The 19,998-nt window shown below is 52.0% G+C and overlaps 3 protein-coding genes across 7 annotated transcripts; 2 read left to right on the forward strand and 1 right to left on the reverse strand.

The window, feature by feature from the left end:
- Window positions 1-17: 17 nt before the first annotated feature.
- Window positions 18-11,389, forward strand: SKIV2L (Ski2 like RNA helicase). Of its 2 annotated transcripts, XM_042986027.1 has the most exons (28): window positions 18-139; window positions 218-321; window positions 936-1,045; window positions 1,145-1,262; window positions 1,350-1,464; window positions 1,585-1,659; window positions 1,943-1,996; window positions 2,096-2,286; window positions 2,465-2,593; window positions 2,818-2,963; window positions 3,541-3,687; window positions 3,819-3,903; window positions 4,093-4,199; window positions 4,764-4,910; window positions 4,988-5,084; window positions 5,275-5,487; window positions 5,570-5,680; window positions 7,424-7,654; window positions 8,368-8,505; window positions 8,672-8,809; window positions 8,954-9,058; window positions 9,399-9,546; window positions 9,642-9,768; window positions 9,919-10,129; window positions 10,285-10,395; window positions 10,475-10,693; window positions 10,886-11,026; window positions 11,115-11,389. In XM_042986027.1, exons 1-28 carry the CDS (start codon window positions 118-120, stop codon window positions 11,313-11,315), a joined length of 3,741 nt encoding a protein of 1,246 aa, XP_042841961.1. In that variant the 5' UTR covers window positions 18-117; the 3' UTR covers window positions 11,316-11,389. The 2 variants fall into 2 exon arrangements, with proteins under 2 accessions (XP_042841961.1, XP_042841962.1); XM_042986028.1 differs by lacking the exon at window positions 936-1,045 and having other exon boundaries at window positions 79-139.
- Window positions 11,390-11,413: 24 nt separating this feature from the next.
- On the reverse strand, window positions 11,414-13,865 carry DXO (decapping exoribonuclease). Of its 3 annotated transcripts, none has more exons than XM_042986033.1 (7): window positions 13,667-13,865; window positions 12,911-13,279; window positions 12,505-12,740; window positions 12,197-12,416; window positions 11,944-12,079; window positions 11,708-11,802; window positions 11,414-11,625 (listed from the first exon to the last, which is right to left on the reverse strand). In XM_042986033.1, exons 2-7 carry the CDS (start codon window positions 13,264-13,266, stop codon window positions 11,475-11,477), a joined length of 1,194 nt encoding a protein of 397 aa, XP_042841967.1. In that variant the 5' UTR covers window positions 13,267-13,279; window positions 13,667-13,865; the 3' UTR covers window positions 11,414-11,474. The 3 variants fall into 3 exon arrangements, with proteins under 3 accessions (XP_042841967.1, XP_007098808.2, XP_007098807.2); XM_007098746.2 differs by having other exon boundaries at window positions 13,499-13,865; XM_007098745.2 differs by having other exon boundaries at window positions 13,428-13,865.
- Window positions 13,755-19,744, forward strand: STK19 (serine/threonine kinase 19). 2 transcript variants are annotated; one of them, XM_007098817.2, is made up of 7 exons: window positions 13,755-14,052; window positions 14,182-14,318; window positions 17,446-17,541; window positions 17,865-18,004; window positions 18,813-18,910; window positions 19,018-19,165; window positions 19,311-19,744. In XM_007098817.2, exons 1-7 carry the CDS (start codon window positions 13,953-13,955, stop codon window positions 19,354-19,356), a joined length of 765 nt encoding a protein of 254 aa, XP_007098879.2. In that variant the 5' UTR covers window positions 13,755-13,952; the 3' UTR covers window positions 19,357-19,744. The 2 variants fall into 2 exon arrangements, with proteins under 2 accessions (XP_007098879.2, XP_042841968.1); XM_042986034.1 differs by lacking the exon at window positions 17,446-17,541 and having other exon boundaries at window positions 13,855-14,052.
- Window positions 19,745-19,998: the final 254 nt, after the last annotated feature.

The following is a 19,998-nucleotide window of genomic DNA, read 5'->3' on the forward strand; positions in this document are numbered from 1 at the left end:
ACCCCGGCGGGGGTGTGTGACGGAAGTCGCCTCCACTTCCGCCCGCTTTGGGGCGGGGCTTACCCCTAGGAGTCACGTTGCACTTCCGGTCTGCCCTGCAGCTGCTTGGGCTCCAAGATGATGGAGACGGAGCGACTTGGTGAGGGGGAGGGGGTGGAAAGAACGAGTGTTAAGGGGGGTGGCCCTTGACCTTTGACCTCTGTCCTTCCCTCTGTAGTGCTGCCTCCTCCAGATCCCTTGGATCTGCCCCTTCGGCCTGTGGAGCTGGGATGCACAGGGCACTGGGAGCTGCTGAATGTGCCTGGGGCTCCAGAGAGCACAGTGAGTGACTTTTGACCCTAACCTTTGACCCACTTTGAGCTTAAAACCTCCTCCACCATCCTTACTGTTGGACCCTAGCATAACCTCATTCTCCTGTCTCTGGATTCCTGTCATCTGGGCCTGCCTTGTGCTGGACAGACCCCAGCCCAGTGGATTGTGCTTCCAAATGTGTTTTTTCTTTTTGGAGTCACCTGTCTCCAAGCACCAGGGCACTTTGTTGGTGGCTAGCCTTTGAGGCCCTGACTCTCATCCTTAGTCCTGGGCCCCCTTTTCCTAAAACTAGTGGTTCTCAAATTTAAGTGTACATCATAATTAGTGGGGATGGGGGATTTTTAAAAATACAAATTCTTAAGCGCAGCCCCAGAGATTGTGGAATGATTGTATTTCATGTTGTATCATACTGTTTTAGTAACCACTGCTCCAGGTAAATCAGTAGCAGGTAGTTTGCCCTGTAAAGCAAGATGATCTTTGGAAAACATTGCTTCAGCTTGACAGTCCTAGTCGGTCTAGAATGTCTACCATTTCTGGTTTCAACGCAAATCACATCACTTTCTTTTTTGTCTATGTCTTCTGTTCTCTCCTTACCTAATGCCTTTCGTCTCGTCCTTTACCAGCTTCCCCACGGCCTCCCTCCCTGTGCCCCCGATCTGCAGCAGGAAACAGAGCAGTTGTTTTTATCATCTCCAGCCTGGTTGCCTCTGCATGGTGTGGAGCACTCGGCCCGGTGAGGGGTCTGGAGGGGCCTGGACTAGGGAGATAGGCCCCTGAAGGAAACTGGGAGAGGAGAGAAAGAAGACCTGAAAAGTGTTTTCATTTTCTGCAGAAAATGGCAGAGGAAGATGGATCCCTGGTCCCTCCTGGCCACACTGGGGGCCCCAGTCCCCTCAGACCTTCAGGCCCAAAGACACCCGACCACAGGCCAGATCCTGGGCTACAAAGAGGTAAGAGGTCAGGGGCCGTAAGAAGCAGAGTTGGGAAAGGGTCTGAGGCAAGCTCAGCCTCACTGGGGCTGTGGTCTCTTGCCTCAGGTCCTGCTGGAGAATACAAACCTATCGGCCACCACCTCCTTGTCTCTTCGCCGGCCCCCAGGGCCCGTCTCCCAGTCCCTGTGGGGGAATCCAACACAATACCCTTTCTGGCCAGGTGACTTTTGTGGAAAATGGGATGGTAGGAGAGGGTGCTCTCAGTCTCCAGGAAAGGGTTCCCCACCCATCTTGTATCACCCCCACCCCATGAATCCCTGTTTGTCTACCCTCTCCCCAGGTGGAATGGATGAGCCTACCATAACAGATCTGAGCACTCGGGAGGAGGCTGAGGAAGAGATAGACTTTGAGAAAGGTGAGGTGGTGCCAGGATGGACCCTCGGGAGTAGGGCTGTGAGTCAACCCTGAGGAAGAGGGGCCCAAGCCTATCAGTGGGCCACTGTTAGTCCTCTGTGCCTTTGAGAAAATTAGGGAAAGGCACCCTTGTCATAATAGTCTTTACTGTCATCTGTTGGAAAGATGGCAAAGAACCCCATTTTCAATGTCTCTGCTGTGAATGGCATCCTGTAGCATTAGGTATCGTATGACTTGTATGACTCTGTGCACTAATGCTGATTCTCTTTGTCCTTGTTTTTCAGATCTTCTTACTGTCCCACCTGGCTTCAAGAAAGGTGTGGACTTTGCACCGAAGGGTGAGTTTTAGTTTTGAGGTGGAGTGTAGGAGTGGTGGCCTTCTCCAGTGGAACAGAGATGGACCTGACCAGGTTTCACTTTTTGCCTTTGCTCCTCAGATCACCCGGCTCCAGCTCCCGGCTTGCTCAGCCTCAGCCGTTTGCTGGAACCTCTGGATTTGGGGGGGGGTGATGAGGATGAGAGTGAGGCAGTGGGCCAGCCAGGAATTCCCAGAGGAGACACTGTTTCAGCACCCCCCTGCAGTGCTTCCCTGGCCCGAGCAAGCAGCTTGGAGGACCTAGTGTTGAAGGTTGGTGGTTCTGGGCAGTTGAGGCAGGAAAGAAGAGGCCTTACTGGGGGGCTGGGGGTGGGGGTGGGGTGGCTGGCTTGGTTGGGTCTAAGAGGAAAACTGGAGCATCTTTGGGGAGGAGTGGTAACAGAGAGCTCTCTGACTGTATCTTTATCACCTCTACCCCTGGCTTTTCCAGGAAGCATCCACAGCTGAATCCCCCCCAGAGCCCCCCAAACCCCTGCCTCAGGAGCAGTGGGCTATTCCCGTGGATGTCACTTCCCCTGTTGGTGATTTCTACCGCCTCATTCCCCAGCCCGCTTTCCAGGTAGTGTGGCCCAGTCCTCACATGTTTCCCTACCTCCTCCCCGCTGCTCCCTTCATCTCCTCTCCCCACCGAGGCCAGATGCCTTCTAGCTTAGTCTTGGGCCTCACTCCCAGCCTTGCTTCGCTCTGGCATGCCAGAGCCACCTTGCATGCCCCTAGAACTGGAGGCAGGAGGGCCCCTTTCCTTTTTCCGGCCTGGCCCCCATCTATTTCTCTCTCCCACAGTGGGCATTTGAGCCGGATGTGTTTCAGAAACAGGCCATCTTGCACTTGGAGCAGCATGACTCTGTCTTTGTAGCAGCTCACACATCTGCGGGGAAGACGGTTGTGGCTGAATATGCCATTGCCCTTGCCCAGAAACACATGACACGGTATAGGTCCCCTCCCCAGCCTCTTCCTTCACCAGCTGGCCCTGTGTTCTTCTGCACCCTTTCTAAGTGTCATCTCTTCCCCATCGCTACCTCATCCTTCAGATGGGAGGTTTGGGGAAAGACTGAGATAGGGCCAGGAGTGGAGTGGGAAGATGTGGCGGGGAGAGCAGTTAGAAGACCTGCGTGGGGTGCCTGGATAGCTCAGTTGGGTAAGCATCCAACTTGGGCTCAGGTCATGATCTCATGGTTCGTGGGTTTGAGCCCCACATCGGGCTGACAGTGCAGAGCCTGTTTGGGATTCTCTGTCTCCCTCTCTCTCTCTCTGTCCCTCCCCTGTTCGCACTCTGTCTCTCTCAAATATAAATAAATAAAGGTTTAAAATTTAAAAAAAAAAAAAAAAAAGGAGACCTGGGTCAGCTTAGGAAGAGTTTTTGCAGGGTCGTGTCATGAAGGAGAATGTGAGGCCAGTTCAGGGGGAGAAGGGAGGCACCTGGGTTCTGGCATGCTTCTGTGGGGGCTTGGGGTGGAAGGGCAGTGCTGACCAGGAGGTGGTGCTGACTTCATGCCCTCTTCCCAGCACCATCTACACTTCGCCCATCAAGGCCCTGAGTAACCAGAAGTTCCGAGACTTTCGAAACACTTTTGGAGATGTGGGGCTGCTCACTGGGGACGTACAGCTGCACCCGGAGGCCTCCTGCCTCATTATGACAACAGAGATCCTTCGGTGAGAGATAGGCACTTAACATGGGTGGATTTTTGGTCAGGAAGGTGAGGCTGCTCTGGACAGCACGTTGACTGAGAACAGGGTGGAGACAGGAGTCACTGGGGAATCAGCCTTTGGCCTCTTCTCCCCAGCTCCATGCTGTACAGCGGTTCAGATGTCATCCGGGACCTAGAGTGGGTCATCTTTGATGAGGTTCACTACATCAACGATGCTGAGGTAAGAGGCCTGGGGGCCCCACACCCCAGTAGTTCTCTCCTGTGGGTCTAGATCGCACATCCTGGTGCACACACCTTTGCGGACCTTAACTGCCTTCTTTGCCCTCAAATGTAACTCTGGGCGCTTCCCCAGGGGCAGAAGGGCAGTCCCCTCTGAGCTGACAGTGACCGGTCTTCTCTCTCTGCCCAGCGTGGGGTTGTGTGGGAGGAAGTGCTTATCATGCTCCCTGACCATGTCTCCATCATCCTTCTGAGTGCTACCGTCCCCAATGCCCTTGAGTTCGCTGACTGGATCGGGTGAGATGCGTGCCCTGGGATGCTTGGATGAAGGGGGCTGCAGCATTCCTTGGTTAGGGGTGGGGGTGAAGACTGCCACAGCAAGGAGAGTGTCTTGGGGGTGGAGAGGAGGGAGGGTTGGGGCTGGGGCACGTGTCTGACTCAGGCAACTGCAGGACCCCACTTGGACCCAGATCGTTTTGTGTCTTGGGAGATGGGATGATGGGGCCACCTTCCAGTCTGGCTCTCAGAAAAAACTGGGTGAAGCTTGGGGTGCTTGGGTGGTTCGGTTGGTTAAGCGTCTGACTTTGGCTCAGATCATAATCTCATGGTTTGTGGATTGATCCCCATGTCGGGCTCTGTGCTGACAGCTCAGAGCCTGGAGCCTGCTTCAGATTCTGTGTCTCCCTCTGTCTCTGGCCCTCCCCTGCTCATGCTCTGTCTCACTCTCTCTCTCAAAAATAAACAAACATTAAAAAAAAACTAAAAAAAAAAAGACTGGGTGAAGCTGGAGGGGGAAGGTGGTGGGGAAGTGGGTTACTTCTCGCACTCTTGCCACTGACCTGCTCATTTCTACCCATTCAGGCGACTGAAACGGCGCCAGATCTATGTGATCAGCACTGTTGCCCGTCCCGTACCCCTGGAGCATTATCTCTTCACGGGGAACAGCCCCAAGACCCAGGGGGAGCTCTTTCTGTTGCTGGACTCCCGAGGTGCCTTCCACACAAAGGGGTAAGCTGGCGATGGGGCAGAGTCAGGGCTGAGTCCGCCGGGTGTGACTGTGATCAGTGACCCTCCCTGTGCCCCAGGTACTATGCAGCTGTGGAGGCCAAGAAGGAGCGGATGAGCAAACATGCCCAGACCTTTGGGGCCAAACAGCCCACGCATCAGGGGGGGCCTGCACAGGTGAGAACCGGTAGGGTTTGTGCCTGCTGCCCCCCGTTTCTCCTCTATCCATTCTTCCCTCGTTCCCTAGAGGTTTGGACTTGAGCTTTGAGTACCATCTGACTTGATACTGCTTTACCTCCCCTCTCCTCACTTTGGCCCCGACTGGTTCAGGGACTCAACCTTTGCCGCTTTCTGCCCCCTTCCCCAGGACCGCGGTGTGTACCTATCCCTCCTGGCCTCCCTCCGCACCCGTGCGCAGCTGCCTGTGGTCGTGTTCACCTTCTCGCGGGGTCGCTGTGATGAGCAAGCCTCGAGCCTCACCTCCCTGGACCTCACCACAAGTTCAGAGAAGAGTGAAATTCACCTCTTCCTGCAGCGCTGCCTTGCTCGCCTCCGTGGCTCTGACCGCCAGCTGCCCCAGGTGTGGATGGGGGTCTTGAAGACTGATGGGGATAGGATTCTCTACCACCCTATCCCTGATCATGGGCCTTGGCTCCCTGCAGGTCCTGCACATGTCTGAACTCCTGCACCGTGGCCTGGGTGTGCACCACAGTGGCATCCTGCCCATTCTTAAGGAGATCGTGGAGATGCTTTTCAGTCGAGGCCTGGTCAAGGTACACACACTGGTAGAAGAGGGACTCTTCAGAGCACTCGTTGTTCCCTTACGGGTTGCCCAGAGGGTGGAGGGGCAGGGCTCAGACAGGACCGTGCGGTGGTTAAGAGCTTGGGCTCTAGGTCCAGATTGCCTGGGTGTGCATCCCGGCTTCTCTACTTACTCACCGTGTGACCCCAGGCAGATTACTTAACCGTCCCGAACTTTAGCTTTGCTATCTTAAAATGGAGATGCACAGAATAGGCACAGGTGGTATTCAGAAGGGAAACCCGAAAAGTTAGCAAGCATACAAAAAGTTACTAGTCATCAGAAAAATGCAAATTAAAATAGTCACGAGAGATGACGTTATAGCTACTAGACTGGTAAAATTTAGGAAACTGGCTAAGGCCAAGTGTTGCCAAAGATGTAGGAGACTAGAGGATTATGGGAACTCTTATATAGGTGTAGCCTGTCTGGAGTGCACCCTGGCATTCATGAGGCAAAAATATGTACAATGTACTCTTTGACCCTAAATTCCATGTCTGGATATATACTGCGAAGAAGTTCTCACCCTAGTCTCTGAGGGAACATGTCCACTCTCCTTTGTTGGCTGTAATCTTGTGGTAGGGTGCTAGCGGTACCAAGGTACCCTTCACTGGGAGAGCAGGGAGGTCACTGTATGGGATGCATGCCACGGTGCTCTGCAGGAGCTGGAAACAATGGATTAGGTATAACCACAGGAATGGGGATGGGCATTGAAAACACTATGTGGAGAAATCAGCTAATTAATTAATTAATTAATTATTTTTGTTTAGAGTGTAGGTGACACACAATGTGTCATTAGTTTCAGGTGTACAACATGGTAATTCATTGTCTGTTTATAAAATAAACATAAGTTTATGTTTTATGCTGTATTCACCACAGTTGTAGCTGCCGTCTGTCACCATACACCGCTACCAGGATATCATTGACTGTATTCCTTATGCTGTGCCTTTTATGCCTGTGACTTACTCATTCCTTGACTGGAAGACTGTATTTCCCACTTTCCTTCACCCATTTTGTCCATTTTTTCTGGCAATCATCAGTTTGTTCTCTGTATTTATAGGTCTGATTCTGCTGTTTGTTTCTTTATTCATTTGTTTTGTTTTTTAGATTCCACATGAGTGAGATCATATGGTATTTGTCTTCTTCATTCTGACTTATTTCACTTAGCATACATTCTGCCCTATTTGTCTGTCCATGTTGTCACACATGGCAAGATCTCATCCTTTTTTATGGTTACATAATACTCTAACATACACACTGCATCTTCCTTATCCATTCACATATTGATGAATACCTGGGTTGCTTCCATATCTTAGCTATTGTAAATAATGCTGAAATAAACATAGGGGTATGTATATCTTTTTGAATTAGGGTATAATGGCCTTTAACACAAGTCATGAATTATATGCACCCAAAACAAGATACAATCTGGAAGAACACATTCACACAAAAAGATACTCTAAATACATTGGGATGATTGACGGTGGGGAGATGGGAATTGGATATGGGGGTTATAAGAAAAGAAGTAGGTAGCCAGATAGACAAAGTGAAAATGATAGTACTTGCTCTATAGTTTTGCTCTGAGAGTTATTAAATGAGATCCTGTGAGTTAACTGGGACCACGCCTGGTGCCTACTCAGCCTTGGCTACAGAGTAAGGTACACTTGGCCAGGGCTGGGTGTCTGTGTGTAGCCCCTTTACTGATCTTCTCCCATCCCAGGTCTTGTTTGCCACAGAGACCTTTGCCATGGGTGTTAATATGCCTGCTCGAACAGTGGTGTTTGACTCTATGCGGAAACACGATGGCTCCACCTTCCGGGATCTGCTACCTGGAGAGTATGTGCAGATGGCAGGTCGGGCAGGCCGGAGGGGCCTGGACCCCACCGGCACTGTCATCCTGCTCTGCAAGGGCCGTGTGCCTGAGATGGCAGACCTGCACCGTATGATGATGGTGAGTCAGGGCAGTATGAGGCTGAGCTGGGAGGGCCCCATCTCTGGGGACCTGCTGGATTCTCTCTTCCAACCCTCTTCCCCTCTCTGTTCTTTCTACGGTTGACCCTTGAACAGTGTAGGGTTAGGGGGTACTGACCTCCTGCACAGTCAGATATCCACATACAACTTTTGGCTCCCGAAAAACTTTACTGCTAATAGCCTATACTGTTGGCTGGAAGCCTTACCAATAACAGACAGATGATGAACACCTATTCGTATATGTGTTATTTGCTGCATTCGTATAATAAAGCTAGCGATAAGAAAACGTTGTGAAGAAAATTATAGGAGAGAGAAAATACTTAACAGAACTGGGCAGTATTTATTGAAAAAAATACACGTGTAGGTAGACCCCTATTGTTCAAGGGTCAACTGTACTTTTTTCTTTTGCCTGGGAGAAACCAAGGTCAGAGCAAGCAAATCCAAGGATTAGACTGAATCTCACCCCTTGTGGTCTTTTGTCATTGTGAAGACAGAACTAGGTAAAACCTTTGAGGGTCTATTTATTTAGTTTTGTTCCCTTATTTTGCAGAGGAGGTGAGTAAGCAGTTTGTCTAGGGTCCCATGGTCACAGCATGGGGACTAGATCTGCTACGGGCAGAGCCGATCCCCAGAGGGCCGGCTGGGTGGCAGCAGGTCCCATGCCAATCTCACTGCTTCTCTGGTGTGGCCCAGGGAAAGCCATCGCAGCTGCAATCTCAGTTCCGCCTCACATACACCATGATCCTGAACCTGCTGCGGGTGGACGCCCTCAGGGTGGAAGACATGATGAAGAGGAGCTTCTCCGAGTTTCCATCCCGCAAGGACAGCAAGGTGAGGAGGTTGGGATGACCAGTATACCCGGCAGCATGTTAGGACAAGGGAAGCCAGGCTGAGAGGTGGATATCTAGAGACCACCTAGAAGGTGGGGTGAAGGTGGGGAACGTGGCGTCCTGGGCCTGGAGACTCTCCTTTCATACCTTGCTACACTTCCACCCAGGCCCATGAACAGGCTCTAGCTGAACTGACCAAGAGACTAGGGACCTTAGAGGAACCTGATACGACTGGCCAACTGGTTGACCTGCCTGAGTATTACAGCTGGGGGGAGGAACTGACAGAGACCCGGAGCCTGATCCAGGTGAATGAGTGTTGTGGGGGTGATGGAGGAAGGGAGGAAGAGAATGCCACACATTGGGTGCTCCTGAACCTAGTCCCAACCTATTCTCAGTGTCCCTGTGATGCTTCCTTCATTATCCCTTTTGTGCATGTCCCCACTCTTCAGCGACGCATCATGGAGTCTGTGAATGGGCTGAAATCTCTCTCAGCAGGAAGGGTGGTGGTTGTGAAGAATCAGGAGTATCATAACACATTGGGTGTTATCCTGCAGGTGAGGGCAATGGAAATTTAGACCCCAGAGGGAGGGAGCCCTATCTCCCACCTTCCTTACTTGGTGGGAGCAATTGTAGTCATAGCAGTGCACTCATTTTCCCCTCCTGCCCTCCTTTCTCTCCCATTGCCACCACTTCATGCCTACCTCCTTGTCCTCCCTGCCCCCACTACCCTCCTCCCTCCCACCCCTGAAGACTGTTCAGATTGACTTGGCTACCAGTCCATACTGATGGGCTCTGCAGTTGTTCTGTGGTCCCTGCCTGAGGGTGGGGACCTGGTCTCTATCTTTGATGTCCACTCCTCACATTGCCCTGGCCTGGCCTCCCCACCTACCCTAGGTCTCCTCAAATTCCACCAGCAGGGTGTTTACAACCCTGATCTTGTGTGATAAGCCTGTGTCTGAGGACCCACAGGAGAGGGCACCAGCCACCCCAGATGTGCCCTACCCAGATGACCTTGTGGGATTCAAGCTGTTCCTGCCTGAAGGTGAGCATGGGGCAGATGTCCGGGTTCCTGACAGCAGTGTAGGCAGGATGTTTGGGTCCACGGCAAGGGTTGACCCTGCTCTTCCCTTTTCACAGGGCCCTGTGACCACACAGTGGCCAAGCTCCAGCCAGGAGACATGGCTGCCATCACCACCAAGGTGCTCCGGGTGAATGGGGAGAAGATCTTGGAGGACTTCAGCAAGAGGCAGCAACCAAAATTCAAGTCAGAGATGGCTGGGGAGATCCTTTTCCTGGGGAGGGGACCGTGTAATGGGGTGTAGGGAGGGGTGGTTGGGGTGTCTCCCCAGCCAGAGAAGGCTTCTCTGGAAAGGAACACTGTGCCCTAGGTCTTAAGACCTTGCTCCTTCCTCAGGAAGGATCCTCCCATTGCGGCTGTGACCACTGCTGTCCAGGAACTGCTGCGTTTGGCTCAGGCCTACCCAGCGGGACCCCCTACCCTTGACCCTGTCAATGACCTGCAGCTCAAGGATGTGTCAGTGGTTGAGGGAGGGCTCCGGGCCCGGAAGCTGGAGGAACTGATCTGGGGGGCTCAGTGTGTGCACAGTCCCCGTTTCTCTGCCCAGGTAGAGTCCTGCATGCCAGCTCCCAAGCTCAGAGGGGGAATTTTCCCTTCTGTTATCCTCTAGACCAGCCACCCCATCTCTGCCCTTGTCCTCAGTGCCTTCCTGCCTTGGGGCAAGGGGAAGGCTAACATGCTTCTGCTGCTGGCTTTCTGCAGTACCTGAAGCTGCAGGAGCGAATGCAGATACAGAAGGAGATGGAGCGACTACGTTTCCTGCTGTCAGATCAGTCACTGTTGCTGCTCCCAGAGTATCACCAGCGAGTAGAGGTGGGAGGGGCAGGGGTAGGGGCAGGGGACTAGTGACAGAGAAGAGAACAGGCTCCCAACACCTACCATCTTTCTTCAGGTGCTCCGAACCCTGGGTTATGTAGACGAGGCGGGCACCGTGAAGCTGGCAGGGCGGGTGGCTTGTGCCATGAGCAGTCACGAGCTGCTTCTCACTGAGCTCATGTTTGACAACGCTCTGAGTGCCCTGCGGCCAGAAGAGATTGCAGCCCTGCTCTCTGGCCTGGTCTGCCAGAGCCCTGGGGACCCTGGGGAGCAGCTCCCAAGCACCCTCAAACAGGTATGGGACACCCACCCCACTTTCTCTCCCTTGGCTGTGGCATTCCCAATCTCCACCCCCAAGTATTCCCCAGGTGAACCCTCCAGCCCTGTTAAGTGCCTCAAAGAGCTGGAATGGCTTCTTCCTTGATCTGGGGCTCCGCACTCCTAAAGAAGGAAGGCAGGGTCTGAGCCTCTCCTTGGCCATCTGCAGGGAGTGGAACGTGTCCGGGCTGTGGCCAAGCGGATTGGTGAGGTCCAGGTGGCCTGTGGCCTGAACCAGACTGTGGAGGAATTTGTCGGGGAGCTGAATTTTGGGCTGGTGGAGGTGGTGTATGAGTGGGCCCGGGGCATGGTGAGTAACTGGGGCTTTGTGGATGGCTGGCTAGGGGAGAGGCTACCCAGGTCTAACACATTCAGTCCTCACCCTGCTTCCCCCACAGCCCTTCTCTGAGTTGGCAGGGCTGTCGGGGACTCCCGAGGGCCTGGTGGTCCGTTGCATCCAGCGCTTGGCCGAGATGTGTCGCTCGCTGAGGGGGGCGGCCCGCCTGGTAGGAGAACCTGTGCTAGGTGCCAAGATGGAGACGGCAGCTACTTTGCTGCGGAGGGACATCGTCTTTGCGGCCAGCCTATACACTCAGTGAGTGGCCTGTGTAAAAATGTAGTAATAAAACAGCAAACCACCTGTGTGTACTTCAACTGTTGGGCAGGGACAACTCGGCGCAAAAAACACAGCAGGAAGAACCACCTAGAAATAGGCTTTTATCTGTGCACAGGAAGACAGGACCAGCCCCTCTGAAGTCTCAGTTCTTGGGGGAAGGCGTCTTGGGGGGCGATGGGAGGTCTTGTGTCACGGCTTCCACGTACCACGTGGGCAGGAAGGCATAGGGTGCATCTTGATGTTTCGACACTGTGACTGGGCTGCCAGGCTCCCAGGAGAAGAGATAGACAAGCCTAGGGGGCACATGGAGTCACAAGTTGAGGACTGGAGGCAAACTTCTAGGACCCGGAGGGCAGGGACAGATGAATGCCTCACCTGGGGTCGTCCTGGACAACTGTGTTCTGGGCAAAGCTAAGGAAGGCGGCACAGAAGTTCATGCACACGGAGGGATTCCAGCCATCACGGTCATTCTGCAGAGGGCCGAGGAGGAGGCAGAACACAGGCAGTGAAGGTGAGGCCAGAGAAGGGGCAAGGTGGACTGTGACCCGGGACACTGGACCTGTGGTCTTGGTGTGGGGGTATAGGTGGGAGCTGTAACACCACTGCCTTACCCTGACATACTCGAACATCTCCATAGTAGGAAAGGTCTTGAGGGAACAGATGAAACCCTCTGGGTTACGGAAGCCAGCAACGACATTTGGGATGCCCAGAAGGAATGACTGAGCCCACCATTTCAGAAGCTTGTGTCTGTCAGGAAAGGCAAGGGGTCAGTAGGACCCTTCCTCCACCGTCCAGCCTCTTCCCCCAAGTCCAATTTCCAGCTGTCTGTTCTAGGTTCTCACCCTGCCCACCCCCATCCTGAACCTGTAGAAGCTCCTCCATTGACCAGGGCTGTGCATCTCTTTGGAGGTCTTGAGCTCCACATAGCAGGTGGGGGGCTGTGTGGATGGGGCCTGAGGGTCTATACAGTCTACCTCCCCTGAGAAGAGCAGAGGGTGGTTTCCCAGGCGGCTGCGTAGCACAGAGCAGAAGGCCACATTGGTGTTAACCTCCCCAGAGGGGTCCGGGGAGCTTCCAGGTTTGTCTGCACAAGGAGAGAAGCAGCAACAGGGGTGGGGGCTTTCAGTCTCTGGGGAAGGGGGAGGGGGCTACAGAGCAGGGGCAACTCTCACCTGCGCACATGTATTGCTCAAACTTGTACCCCATGTACATAAGCTCTCGGAGGAGGGGTGGCCGGGCAAGCCTCTGGGCCCGAGCTGCCGGCGTCTCTACCTCACTCAGGTACAGTGTCCCCTGGAAGCGGGAGGCCGCCAGCTGCCAGCCCTCCTGCCGCTCATACGGTGTCGTCAGCAATTTTGTCAGGTGCCCTCGCCATGTCACTATGGCCCCTGCCAGCCAGCCTGGACCCCTGAGAGGGAGGAGTTAGAAGCTGAAGGTCTGACACAAGGATTAACTCAGATGACTTCCCCAAAGAATATCCTAAATTCTTTCCAAAGACTGAACTCCAGTTTTCACTCTCCTAATTTTAGAGGGTAGGTGCAGGTCTCTAGATCTACTTGTGTGCTATGCTTTGCTCACCCCTCCAGCTGGCCTCGGTGATCCAGGAGCCAACGTAGCAGGTGATCCAGCCCCTCTCGGATCTCCTCGTCCCTGGGCTGGTATCGATCAGGGTATCCGTCTCTGAGGTCAAAGTTGGGGCCTTGACCATTGGTAGGGGGTGGGCTGTAGTAGCGCAAGGCTTGAGCATCTCCATGGTACTGGCGTTGTGCATCCAGGGAGAAGCAGCCCAGTTCAGAAGGGCGCCGGTAGAAAGGGAAGGGCCCAGAGTACAGGGCGGGGTCTGTGGGCATTGAGGGTGCTGGGCCGGGGAGTTTGTTCCGAGGCTCAGCTACCTCTATGTTTTCCCCTCTTCTCTTGGTCCCTCTGCGATCCATGAGGTCCTGAGAACTGGGGGGTTGGGAAGTTACCCTTTTACAAAGGAGGCCCGGAAAAGGGGGACTCTGGTTCAGGACTAAGCTGGCCTCCGGATGGCCAGGCTCTGGTCCTGAAACAGAACCAAGGCTAGGTGCACATCCCACCTTTTCCCTTGACTTACACCCCCACCTCCAGATGCTCCAAACTCAGCTGAGGAAGGCTGCCTGGGCTTCAGATCGAGGATCTGGTTACCTCAGAGCCCGCCAACCTCGACCTCTACCTCTGTGGAGCTAAGACGTCACGGCAGGTGAGTCCAGAAGTCGGGGAGGTATGCAAGGGTGGTTTCCGCACTCCTAGACGCAATCATTCGGCGACAGGGACGGGCAGACCCCTCGGGGGCGGGCAGGAGGTGCACTTTACCCGGGGAGGCGGACCACGACCCGGCCGCCCGCAGCCCGCCGCGCCGCCTACGCGTTCCCGTCCCGGAGTGCCAGCGGAGGAAGCCAATCCGAGCAGGCGTGCGGCGGCCCTCCTCCTGGCTGGGCCGAGACGGCGAGTTGACACCTTCCTCGTCCCACGTAGTCCTTCCACCCGGCCGACCGGTCTCCAGGGAGCCCGACGTCACTGCTCTGCGCCGGAAGACGACGTCTTCGCGTCCTCTTCCCTCAACACCGATCTCTTCCCTGGCAACCTGAGACCCCGGGATATGAGCCGGAAGAGACATCGTCTGGTCCCGGACTCCTTTGGGCTGAAGAGGCGGCGGGAACAGGGGCAGGCTGAGGCGGACCCCCTCAGGGGCGAGTCAGGTAGGCGTGGCAACCCTGTGCCGAGGCGGAAGGGCCCTGCTGGGAGCCGCCTTGCCCGCCGGCTCGCTTGACGGGAGCGCCGCGCCCCCCGCCCCCTTCCCGTCACGGTGACCGGGTCTCTCCGCCTAGGGTCCGCGCGCGCGGCCGTCGCCGAGCTGGTGCAGCTGTTCCCGCGCGGCCTGTTCGAGGACGCGCTGCCGCCCATCGCGCTGAGGAGCCAGGTGTACAGCCTCGTGCCCGACCGGACGGCGGCCGACCGGCAGCTGGTGAGGGGCGTCGGAGCGACGGACGGAAGCCGCTTCCCTGCCTCGAGCGCGCTCCCGAGGGCCCCCATCACTCAGACACCCGGGCGGTCAGCCAGCCGCTCTGCGGTTCTGCAGGCGTCAGGTCTCCCCAGGCCGGGCACTACGGGGCCTAGGAAAATGCCACAGACCCTGTTAAAAGACCCGCCGGCAGTAGAGAGCATGCCACATCGTGGAAGTGGAAGAACTAATCTCTTGGGGAAACTGAGTCACCGGGCATAGTTGGAGCTTTACAGCGCTGGGAATGCAGGCAGACGTCAGATTGCCGCAGACCTTGTGCATCAGTGTTGTTTCTGCCTTACACCGAAGGCGAGGAGCTAGGAGAGAATGTTGACCAGCAGAAGGAACGGGTGTTGTGTGGATTGGGGGGAGTGAGATGAGGCAGGGAGATGGGCTCGGAAGACAATGCGGCAGAGAACTGGTGAAGTTCTAAATTAGGGAAGTGTAGTAGGGAGGGCGAGGATGGGTGGAGGTGAGGGATGTGGACAGTGGGAAGAGGAGTCAGGGATAACTCAGGTTTTCTCGATGACAGACATGAGTGGTGAGTGAACAGAGTAGGAGGACGCTGAGTTGTTGGGGCAGATGACATGTTTGATTTTGTACGAGTTGGAGGTGCATGGGGAACATCCAAAGGCAAGTGTGTTGGATATGAGGGACTGGAGGGAATTCTGGGCCAGTGCTGTAGAATTGAAGTCATTGAGATGTGAGCAGTGGTTCAGTCTGTGGATGTGGGTGAGATTGGGTAGGAAGAGTGAGTAGAGGGGTAACTTTTAACCTTTTTATAAACTTTAAAAGATAATGAAAGCTATGGCTCTTTCTCTCTAGAAAAATGCATATATGCCCCATACATACAAGGTATATGTGCGGTTTTTCACAGATCCTCTGGAGTCCAAGGTTAAGGACCTCAAGTGTAGAGTGAAAGGGCCAAATCTATAAAGCTGAGAGATAACCGCATTTAAGGCAGTGTTTCTCAAAGTACGTCCTGAGTTTTACCTGTATCAGAATCACCTACTATTAAAAAAAAAAAAATTTAACTGGGCTGCTTATTCAAAAATACAAGTTCTTGGGACTCACCTAAGGCTAACCGATTAAAATCTCTTGAGGTAGGACCTGGGAACCTACATTTTTGAATTACTGTCCCATGTGATTCCTAGTGATGTAAGGGGAAAGCAGAGGAAGAGGAGTCTGTGGAAGAGGCTGAGAAGGAATTGCTAGAGGTAGGAGGAACCCAGGAATAGGCCTATTGAGAAAGCAAATAGATTTTTCAAGGAGGTGGAGTAGTTGGCAGTGTTAGAACCTGTGGTTTAAGGCAATGGTTGGTAAAGAGATCAAGTAAAATAATGTCCAAAGTCTGTCCATTGGTTTAGCAGGCGGAAAATTAATGGCAACCTGTCAGGAGGAAGAGAGGAAAGAAAAGGAAGATGGAGACTAGCTCCAGTTTCATGAGGAAGTGAGTTAGATGGAACCACTCCTTATAGAGTATTTGTTCTTTTTAGTTTACTGATGTTAGCCTAAATTTTAAAAAAAGCTTTAAAAATTGCACAAAGGAAAATATAAACACACACACACACACACTTTACAGAATGTTTATAAAGCAGATACCCATTTAACTACCACCCAGGGCAGACTACAGAACACAGCCAGTATCCACATACATCACTCTCCAGTCAACATGACTTTTGTCCCTGGGAGGTAACTGTGATCCTGACTGATGTGATAATTGTTCCTTGGATTTTCTATATACCACCTATGTGTTTACCTGTAAACAACATGGCTCAGTTTTATTCATTTTGGATCTTGATCTAAACAAAATCCTATTGTATGTATGTATTTATATCTTATTAGATGAATACTTTTGAGATTCTTCTCAGTTTCACATAGCTACAGTAAATTTCATAGATTTCTATTTTATAAATATGTCCTGTTTTTTCTGTTCTAGGGAAAAAAGTTTTATGTTTATAGGAATTTGTTAATTTATCATCTGAATTTTCAAATTTATTGGTGTAAAGTTCATTTTATTGTCTATTGGATGTGTAGTGATTACCCTTTTCTCATTCTTTTTATTGACTATCTGTGCTTTTTCTAGTTCCTTCCCCCATTTTCTTGATCAGTCTCACCCGTGGCTTATCAGTTTTAATAATCTTTCAATGAATTAATGTTTAGCTTTGTTACTCTCTCATATGCATTCTATTTTATGAATGTGTCCCCTCTACTGTTGGTTTATTTTACTTCCCCCCCCCCCCCCCCATTAGTTTCATCGTCTCCTCCTTTCTAGTATATGCTTGTCAGGTTGTAGTTTATCTTAAGTACATGCAGATGTATATAGTTTGGGCACATATTTTAGTTATTATTCAGCTTAAAATATGTTTTAATTTCTTTTGTGATTTTTTTCTTTGACCAAGAGTTAATTATAAATGTATGTCTTAATTTGAAGCATTTTCATATTACCTCGTTGTTACTGATTTCTGACACAAATGGTATTGTGGCCAGAGAACATACACAGTATGATTTCAGTCATTTGAGTTTTATTGAGACTTGCCTTGTGCTATGTGGTCAGTTTTGCTAAATATTCTATGTATATTTGAAGAGAATATGTTTTCTTTAATTATCAATTTCTTAGTAACTGAAGGTATTAATGAAAGTTATTTCTGTACTGATTACTTTGTCTGTTTATGAGTTTATGAAAGGTAGATTAATATACTTATGCGATTATGGGTTTGCTATTGTCTCTTCAAATATTTTCCCTACTTTCCCACCTTCCCTCACCCCACATCTAGACTGTTAATTCCTTGAAGACAGGGCCTACGTCTTAATCACTATTTTATTTTAGTGTCTGGCATATGATTGGTCTTAGAAAATATATATTGGTTGTTTGATAGGCAACGGATGAGGTGGGTGGATGGGAAGGTGGGTAACTGATTTGAAAAGACTATTTAATAATCTACCTGATTCTCTCCCCACACTTTGTCCTTTGCTTAGAGAAAAACTCCCCAGTATTGGCAATAAAATCTCCCCACCCAAAAGTGCCCAGAGTATAGCAGAGTATCTTACCCTGATACCCTTCTTTTTACTCCTATCTCTCTGGAGACAGAAGGAGCTTCAAGAGCAGGGGGAGATCAGAATCATCCAGCTAGGCTTTGACTTGGACGCTCATGGAATTATCTTCACTGAGGACTACAGGACCAGAGTGCGTGTAACTGTTTTGTGTGTGTGTGTGTGTGTGTGTGTGAGAGAGAGAGAGAGAGAGAGAGGGAGAGAGAGAGAGAGAGATGGGTGTGGGGGGTAGGCAGGGAAATTGGAGAGTGGAAATAAAAAGAAAAAGAGACAATTCTACTCCACATCTCACAGAGAGGGCACAGGGTTCTGGTAATATGAAGGAGAGGAAAAGGAGGAAAAGTATGAGAAGTAGAAAGACATGAGCAAAAGAGAAAACAGGAAGAGTAATGTCCTGGAGGTGGAGGTCCGTGGCTGAGGGTGGAGCCACACCACATCTCCCATCTCTGGTTCCAGGTCCTCAAGGCCTGTGATGGCCGACCATATGCTGGGGCAGTGCAGAAGTTTCTGGCTTCAGTGCTTCCAGCCTGTGGGGATCTTAGCTTCCAGCAGGACCAAATGACACAGACCTTCGGCTTCAGGGACCCAGAGATCACGTGAGACTTGGGGCATCAACAGAATCAGGCATCTGACATTTCTCTGCCTCCCTCTGATCCCATCCTTTTCCTTCTGGTGCACCTACCAAAAAAAGGAGTCTTATTTTTAGTATAATGCCCTAAATTTGTACTCCCCCCAAGAGAGGAGGCCTATCCTACTGGGGCCTTGAACTAAAATTCAGGCGATCTGGGTGGCTAATCCAATGAATTTAGAGGCCTGGCAGGCACCATAAATGCCTATTGTGGATCTTGCTGAAACTAAGAGAATGAAGAAATGGTAGGAGCTTAGATGCCCCTAAAGCTTTCACATTAAAAAACAATGACCGGGCAAGGGTAAAGTAAAAATACCATTTCAGGGGGCCTTATCTGGCTCAGGCTCCCTATTTTGCAACCCATGGTACATGTGAAAGCATTTTATAAACCTTTTAGTAAGATGGAGCCGTGTTGAGGCATGTGTAGGCAGGGGCAGGAGCACAGAAGAAAGGCCCTCATTTCTCCCCAGGGGTTGGACTGAGAGTGTGTCAGGGCATGTGGTCAAGGAGGGCTTCTGCGAGGAGAAGCTGCTTTAGTGAAGAAGTAATACAGGAGAAGAAAGTCGGGGGGCAATCCAGGTAAGGGGAGTGGAGGCAAGGGCACGGGGCACTGAACAGCAGGGTGTGGGCAGAGGAGCACTCCAGAGTGGGCTTTTGTTACCTAGTCCCCTTGCAGGGTTGCCCACGTTTTTGTGGAGACTTAGTGTCCAAACATCAGTGGGCAGGGAGATGGTTTTCATAGCTGAGGCCTCCTCCTGGCTTCCCACCCTTCTTAGGCAGCTGGTGAATGCTGGAGTCCTCACTGTCCGAGATGCTGGGAGTTGGTGGCTAGCTGTGCCTGGAGCTGGGAGATTCATCAAATATTTTGTTAAAGGTATTCCATTCGCAGCTCAAGCCCTCAGTCCCTCAAGAACAGCTTTCAGTGGCTCCTCAGGGCCCAAGCCTTACTCACCTTTCCCCTCTCCTCTGCCACTTCTCCAGGGCGCCAGGCTGTCCTCGGCATGGTCCGGAAGGCCAAGTACAGGGAGCTACTCCTATCAGAGCTCTTGGGCCGGCGGGCGCCTGCAGCGGTGCGACTTGGCCTCACCTACCACGTGCATGATCTCATTGGGGCCCAGCTGGTGGACTGGTGAGTCTACCCCCAGCTTCTGGTAGATGACAGAGCAATGGCCCAAGGTCGGATTCCCTTCTGGGACTAGCCCAGACCAAGTTCTGAGTTTTCCCCAGACTGTTGGCCTGAGTATCTTGTTCCAGCCCTGTCTTTTCTTTTACAGTGTCTCCACCACTTCTGGAACTCTCCTCCGCCTGCCAGAGACGTGAGAATTCTGCTCATCATTGCATACCTCCCTGGAGTGGGATGAGAGGGATCCAGGAGTACTGTCCAGTGGTGCCTGAGACAGGGTCACCTTGGGAGCCAGGATGGGTGTTGAGTTTGCATCTGCACAAAGGGTCAGATGTGACTGCTGCTATTTACCTGGGCTCTGACCCAGTGGTGGGGTTTGGGCAATGGTTCTCTGCCCTTCTGTGGAAGTGGAGCCAGAAACCATGCCAAGGCCATGGCTGTTGCCTTTTATGCAGCAAAGTATTGCTGTTACTCTCTTGGGATAGGAAAATGGAATTTCTGGGGAGGCTGATAAGGGAGGGCAGAGTTCTCTTTTCTTACATGTTGGGTTAACATTGCAAATAAAGTACTTCTCTGCCTGTGCTATTTCTTGGATGTCTTTTGTTTAATGTGATGTATATTTGGGCGCCTTGTTTGGGGGTAGAGTTCAAGCCAAATTTGGGCCTGAGCTTTGCCTCATTGTTCAGAGAAATAAGTACATTAAGGTCGGTTCTCCCTGTAGGATGGTGAAGGTATGCCCGATCTCCTAAACCACAGAATTTCTGTTACGGCCTACACAAAGCAAAGGCCTGGTGTCATTCAGGTTTTGTGGGGGTTGTGGTATGAGAGAAGTGTCTTGT

Source organism: Panthera tigris, chromosome B2 (genome assembly GCF_018350195.1).
Source record: "Panthera tigris isolate Pti1 chromosome B2, P.tigris_Pti1_mat1.1, whole genome shotgun sequence".
In the NCBI taxonomy this organism is placed as follows: domain Eukaryota; kingdom Metazoa; phylum Chordata; class Mammalia; order Carnivora; family Felidae; genus Panthera; species Panthera tigris.

Coding starts and splice junctions, on each gene's coding strand:
- SKIV2L (XM_042986027.1), top strand. CDS start 118: ATGATGGAGACGGAGCGACTTG. Junction 1,263..1,349: donor AGATCCTGGGCTACAAAGAG/GTAAGAGGTCAG, acceptor CTCTTGCCTCAG/GTCCTGCTGGAGAATACAAA. Junction 5,085..5,274: donor ATCAGGGGGGGCCTGCACAG/GTGAGAACCGGT, acceptor CCCCTTCCCCAG/GACCGCGGTGTGTACCTATC.
- DXO (XM_042986033.1), bottom strand. CDS start 13,266: ATGGATCGCAGAGGGACCAAGAGAAGAGGGGAAAACATAGAGGTAGCT. Junction 12,417..12,504: donor TGAGCAATACATGTGCGCAG/GTGAGAGTTGCC, acceptor CTCCTTGTGCAG/ACAAACCTGGAAGCTCCCCG. Junction 11,626..11,707: donor GTTGTCCAGGACGACCCCAG/GTGAGGCATTCA, acceptor TGTGCCCCCTAG/GCTTGTCTATCTCTTCTCCT.
- STK19 (XM_007098817.2), top strand. CDS start 13,953: ATGAGCCGGAAGAGACATCGTCTGGTCCCGGACTCCTTTGGGCTGAAG. Junction 14,053..14,181: donor CCCCCTCAGGGGCGAGTCAG/GTAGGCGTGGCA, acceptor CTCTCCGCCTAG/GGTCCGCGCGCGCGGCCGTC. Junction 18,911..19,017: donor CATCAAATATTTTGTTAAAG/GTATTCCATTCG, acceptor CCACTTCTCCAG/GGCGCCAGGCTGTCCTCGGC.